Below are 6,548 nucleotides of genomic sequence, written 5' to 3' on the forward strand. Positions count from 1 at the left end.
AGGAAGGAAGGAAGGAAGGAAGGAAGGAAGGAAGGAAGGAAGGAAGGAAGACCCACCACCAGAATAAATAGTACATTGATCACAGGCAGTTGAGGACTTCCGAAGTCAGCACTTGGAACTGTGTTGGAAACAAAATGGAGTCTTGTCCAGCAGCTACTGAAGAACAGCTGGGCAAAGCATGTATCGCCAATCCCCACAATTCTAGCCAATAAACACCTCCTCCCCTTGCAATAGCATTACAAGGAAGACATGAAATTTGAACTTCTTAACATGTCTTATACTGAGACAGATCCTTGGTTTATCAAGGTCAGTACCACCTGCTCTGACGGGCACCACTTCCTTAGGGTCTTGAGCGCTTTCGCACGACTCTCTCCCTGATCCTTTAAACTGGCAATGGCGGGAATAGAACTGGCTGCCTTGTGCATACAAAGCAGATGCTCTGCCAACTCCTCCCCAGCCCGCTCTGAGCTCCACATAAACTTCCACCCGGTTCCACCCCTCCCTTTAATCATCACTTGCCTAAATCAAACGCTGATCGGGGTTTTTTTGCCGCAGTCTCTGTTCCTACTGCCCCGGGCTATCCATTCTCTCTCATCAACTTCCCCCATTGAGAAATATAACATTAAATTCAAATTGTAGCCACGAGGCACTTGTGAAAAGCATTTCGTCTCTTTCCTGCACGCCGAGCTCCGCGGCGTCGCTATGGAACTGCTCAAATATTTGACTTCGCTTTATCGTTCATTATGTAACTCCCATTTCTACATTATTCTTTTTAGAAATTAGGTGTTTTCATCAGCCGGGCGGAAAACCCTCGATTTCTGCGACGGCGTGAAAACGTCCTGAGGGGAAACGAATAAAATAAAAACTCATGATTTTTTTAAAGAAGGTAGCAAAAGAATAACGCTTTCCTTACCATTTGCATTTTCCCCCTGCTTGGTTTATTCCTTTCTAGTTATTACATTACTGAATCGAATTGATTAGACTGAAAGCCTTCAAGCAGGTCGTCTTAAGAAGAAGAAGAAGAGTTTGGATTTATATCCCCCCTTTCTCTCCTGCAGCAGACACAAAGGGGCTTTCAATCTCCCTTGCCCTTCCCCTCACACAACAAACACCCTGTGAGGTGGGTGGGGCTGAGAGAGCTCCGAGAAGCTGTGGCTAGCCCAAAGGTCACCCGGGCCAGGCGTGTGTGGGAGTGTACAGGCTAATCTGAATTCCCCAGATAAGCCTCCACAGCTCAAGTGACAGAAGCGGGGAATCAAACCCGGTTCCTCCAGATTAGATACACACGAGCTCTTAACCTCCCATACCACTGCTGCTTAACTATTTCTTTGGACGGCGCTTCCTTTATTTGGGGGAAATGAAATTGGATTTCCCCCAACCAAAAAAAGATTACATATCTAAGGCTAAGAAGTACATTTTTATCTACCCCCCCCCCCCCTTCCTCCCCCCAAAGCACAGCTCCCCCTGGCTTTCCCTCACCTCTGTGCATTCCATGTTGCTTCTAAAATCCAGCCAAACCAGCTCTAAGAATTGCTTCCGGGAAGAAGAAGAGGGAGGAGGAGGGAGGAGAAGAGGAAGAAAAGTTTGGATTTTTATCCCCCCTTTCTCTCCTGCAGGAGACTCAAAGGGAGCTGACAATCTGCGTGCCCTTCCCCCCTCACAACAAACACCCTGTGAGGTAGGTGGGAGCTGAGAGAGCTCCAAGAAGCTGTGACTAGCCCAAGGTCACCCAGCTGGCATGTGTGGGAGTACATGGGCTAATCTGAATTCCCCAGAGAGGGCTTCTGCAAAGCTCAGGCGGCAGAGCTGGGAATCAAACCAGGTTCCTCCAGATTAGATACACGAGCTCTTAACCTCTTACAGAGAGGAGGAGGGTTTGGATTTGCCCACCTTTCTCTCCTGCAAGTAGACTCAAAAGGGCTTACAAACTCCTTTCCCTTCCTCTCCCCACAACGGGCACACCTGGTGAGAGGTAGGTGGGAGTGAGAAGAGTTCAGAGAGAACTAGTCCCAGGTCACCTGGCAGACTTTATGTGGAGTAGTGGGAAATGGACAAATCCAGTTCACCGGATAAGAGTCTGCGGCTTATGTGAAGAAGTGGGGAATCAGAACCGGTTCTCCAAATTAGAGTCCACCTGCTCTCTAGCGCTGCACCATGTAGGCTCCAGAAGGGAGTGCTACTTTGCATGGTAGGGTTGCTAGCGCTTCCTTTCATGGTAGAGTTGCCAACCTCCAGTTCCATGGACTGAGAATGTCACAACAACATTAACTGTGTATTTTCTATGGCTTTCTCAGGGTCTCAAACAGAGAAGGTCTTCCCCAGTGGCTGCTAGCAACGCATGCCTGGAATCCGAGCCTTCTACGTTCTAAGCAGGTTCTCTACCACCAAAGGAAATATTAATTTTGCAAGGCTTAAGAGCGTAAGGCGATCCCTGCTGCGTCAGACCGATTGTTTCATCTAGTAGTCCAGCATCCTGACTCTCAAAAGTTCTACTGGAGATGCAACAGCCATCTCATAGAGGCCCAGGCCTTCCGTGATATTCACATGGCACTAAAAGCCCTAGGAAATCCTGCGGCCATCCTTCCCTCTTCTGGGGAACTTCTAAGTCCTTAGGGCCGTTGTGGCCGAACATTAGGCACTCCAGATGTGTTATGGACCCTATGGACCTTGGGCTGAGATCACAGTGGTAGTGAACCAGAGGTGCATGCCAGAGGTGGCACTCAGGAGCCTAACTTTGTGGAGCACGTGCACCCATCATTCCAGTTTGAACTGTCGGCAGTGGCGTAACGCCAAGGGGACAAGGAGGTGTGCAATGCACTAGGCACGCGCCCCTGTGGGGAGTGTGGAGAGAGGGCGTGATGGAGAGTGGCAGGGGAGCATTTAAAGGTGTTCCATAGCAGGGCGGGGACGTGGCAGGGGCACAGGGTGCACTGCGTGCCCTGGATGCAGTTTCCCCTTGCTCCGCCCCTGGCACTTTCGGTCTCCAAAAGGTTAGCCCGTCACTGGCCTAGGCTGATGGCTTATAGCCCATCAAGAGTACACAACATTATCATTGAATGCCCACCCCCCAGCCAAAAAACCTAAAGCTTAAACAAATAAGAATACAAAAACAGCATTCCAGACGAGGCGGCCTTGGAGGTTAACACATAAGCGTGCACCCAACTCTCAGACTTAGGCACACGTTTCAGTTAGAGCAGGGGTCCATAACCTGCAGCTCTTCAGATGTTCATGAACTTCTAATTCCCCATCAGCCCCTGTCAGCATGATGAATTGGCCATGCTGGCAGGGGCTGATGGGAAAGGCTGTAATACATAAACATCTGGAGTATAAGGTTACGCCACCACTGTCCTAGTCCAACATCTTATTTTTTGGTATTTGCTGCTAGAAGTTTCCTGCCAATTGGCCATGCTGGCAGGGGCTGATGGGAATTGTAGTCCATAACATCTGGAGTGCCAAAGGTTCGCCACCACTGCCATAGGGTGACCGCCACCACTGAAAATCAAGAAGCTCTGCTAGGAAGCCAACAGTCAGAACAGAAGGAAACTTCTAGGAGCAACACCAAAAATAACGCATTCACTTATGCCCTTCCGTTAATCCATTCAATTGTCCCCTTAATAACTGAAGCCTTATCTTGCTGCCTTTTTTGAACCAACTCCAATACACAAGTATGTTTTTCAGCACTCGGCACTTGCGACATAAATCCAAATCCCTGATCCTACTAAAAAGTTGTAGGATTTCCTGGTATGTTTGGGAATTCGGACTTAAATGAGAAAACCCACCCATCAAAAAAGCCTGGCTCAAAAATACGCTACTCCGACTCCTATTCCGAGCAGCAGTGGCGTAGGAGGTTAAGAGCTCGTGTATCTAATCTGGAGGAACCGGGTTTGATTCCCAGCTCTGCCGCCTGAGCTGTGGAGGCTTCTCTGGGGAACTAGATTAGCCTGTACACTCCCACACACACCAGCTAGGTGACCTTGGGCTAGTCACAGCTTCTCGGAGCTCTCTCAGCCCCACCCACCTCACAGGGTGTTTGTTGTGAGGGGGGAAGGGCAAGGAGATTGTAAGGCCCTTTGAGTCTCCTGCAGGAGAGAAAGGGGGGATATAAATCCAAACTCTTCTTCTTTTTATTCCATTTGCATCCGGAGGAGGAGGAGGAGGGTTTATATCTCCCCTTTCTCTCCTATAGGAGACTCAAGGGGCTTACAAACTCTTTTCCCTTCCCTCCTCACAACAAACACCGAGGTGGGTGGGGCTGAGAGAGCGCCAAAGAACTGTGACTAGCCCAAGGTCACCCAGCTGGCATATGTCAGAGTGCCCAAGCTAATCTGGTTCCCCAGATAAGCCTCCAACACTCAAGTGGCAGAGCGGGGGATCAAACCCGGTTCTCCAGACTAGAGTGCACCTGCTCTTAACCACTACACCCCGCTGGCTCTTTACACCACTCTCTCCTAACCACTACATCACGCAGCCCGAGAGAAGGCCGGCCACCCCACATTTGCTCACCTCTTCCCACTGATGGATGTAGCGGATGAGCCTGGAAAGTCTCAGGAGGCGCAAAAGGCTGAGAATTTTGGTGAAGCGGACGATCCGCAGGGCCCGGGCCGTCTTGTAAACCTCCGAATCGATCCGGGTTTCCACGATCAGGAAAATATAGTCTACCGGAATGGAGGAGATAAAATCCACCACGAACCAGCTCTTGAGGTACTTCATCTTAATCCGCTGCGGGTCGAGGATGATCTCCGTGTTGTCCTCCACCACGATCCCCGTGCGGAAGTTGAGGACGAGGTCGATGAGGAAGAACGTGTCCGAGACCACGTTGAAAACTATCCACGGCGTGGTGTTCTCGTCCTTGAAAAAGGTAATGCCCACGGGGATGATGATCAAGTTCCCGACCATTAGGAGCAGCATCGTCAAGTCCCAATAAAACCTGGTTGGCAAAACAGAGGCAAGGAAAATGAGGCAGGGAAACCCAGGTGGAATCTAACCCCGTGGCTCTCAAACTTCTAAAGCGCGACCTGCTCCGAAAATTACTCTGCTTTTCAAAGACCAAAGGCAACTTTATCATAGTTTCTCCCTCCATGACATAAATTATAAGGCTCTCATCTCAGTTCAAACTGAATAAGTTTTTTTCATTTTTAATATTTATAGATATAGAAGAGTTTGGATTTATATCCCCCCTTTCTCTCCTGCAGGAGACTCAAAGGGGCTGACAATCTCCTTGCCCTTCCCCCCTCGCAACAAACACCCTGTGAGGTGGGTGGGGCTGAGAGAGCTCCGAGAAGCTGTGACTAGCCCAAGATCACCCAGCTGGCGTGTGTTGGAGTGCACAGGCTGATCTGAATTCCCCAGATAAGCCTCCACAGCTCAGGCAACTGAGCGGGGAATCAAACCCGGTTCCTCCAGATTAGAATGCACCTGTGCTTAACCACTACGCCACTGCTGCTCTTATATACAGCAGCAATCCTCAATGTGGTACCTGTGAGCGAGACGGCCTCCATCAACACCTTTCTCCGTGCCCACCAAACACTTGCAGAAAGTTGACTGGGTTAGGTGAGGCTTTTGCCAAACCAGGTTTCTGATTGGCCGTTGGAGATCTGATCGTGCAGATGTTTAAAATGTTGTTTTGGCAGAAACATCTGCCCGCACAGCACCAAGATCTTTATGGTGTGACCAAAGGTAAGCCATGGCAGTCATTTTGGGCCTGAATCTGCCTCCTGCAACCGCAATTTTGTGGCAGACACTTCGCGGCTGCATGCACTAGGCTCAAAAAGTTTGGCGACCCTCCACCCCATAACATACAGAATCACTGAGCAACAGGTTATATTTTACTGTCACTTTGCATGTTATGCAAAGGCCTCTGCTCTGCTGGTTCCATCACCTTCCTCCTGACCACACACACCTGTAAGAGAGGCCCCTTCCGCACACGCGGAATAATGCACTTTCAATCCACTTCCAATCCACTTTGCAGCTGGGTTTTACTGTGTGGAATTGCAAAATCCGCTTGCAAACAACTGTCGAAGTGGATTGAAAGTGCTTTGTTCTGCATGTGCGGAAGGGGACAGAGCCTCGATCGGCTTTTGTATCCTGACCCACAGTATGGAGAACCACCATAGAACATGGGTTGCATTTGGACCCAGAAGAATGCTGAGTTCTAGCATATAGCATGGCTAACAGATGAGGGACCAGGGGTTGTCGTACAGAGTCACTGCTCACAGAAGTTTGAGCCTCTATAAAAGCCCAGATATTTCATAGCTTATCTGACCACATCAACATTACGATATTGTGAAATAATGAGTTTTGGCCTCTTAAAATCACATTGATTTCCCCTCATATTAATCTGACGTCCAGGCAGCGGACTACATCGATCTACACATGACAGAACTTTGGGAAAATTAAATTTCTTGTGTGTTGAACACACTGTCAAATGGATGCTGAGTTGTAATTTAGCTCCACCGCTTAATTCTCCAAGAAGAGTGTGTCAGATCAATGGAAATGAGTTTAAATCATTAGTTGTGGTGGAAGTCTATGATATACCTACATCATTACTG

At 49.0% G+C, this 6,548-nt stretch overlaps 1 protein-coding gene across 1 annotated transcript in view; it reads right to left on the bottom strand.

Moving 5' to 3' along the window:
* HCN4 (hyperpolarization activated cyclic nucleotide gated potassium channel 4) overlaps nucleotides 1–6,273 on the bottom strand; it is a 134,236-nt gene extending 127,963 nt beyond the window's left edge. The window contains exons 1-2 of the mRNA XM_048482072.1: nucleotides 6,263–6,273; nucleotides 4,504–4,927 (exon numbers count right to left, since the gene is read on the bottom strand). Of these exons, the coding sequence (XP_048338029.1) occupies nucleotides 4,504–4,927; nucleotides 6,263–6,273 (435 nt within the window). The remainder of the gene's footprint in view (nucleotides 1–4,503; nucleotides 4,928–6,262) is intronic.
* Nucleotides 6,274–6,548: the final 275 nt, after the last annotated feature.

This window comes from Sphaerodactylus townsendi, linkage group LG17 (genome assembly GCF_021028975.2).
Source record: "Sphaerodactylus townsendi isolate TG3544 linkage group LG17, MPM_Stown_v2.3, whole genome shotgun sequence".
Lineage (NCBI taxonomy): Eukaryota > Metazoa > Chordata > Lepidosauria > Squamata > Sphaerodactylidae > Sphaerodactylus > Sphaerodactylus townsendi.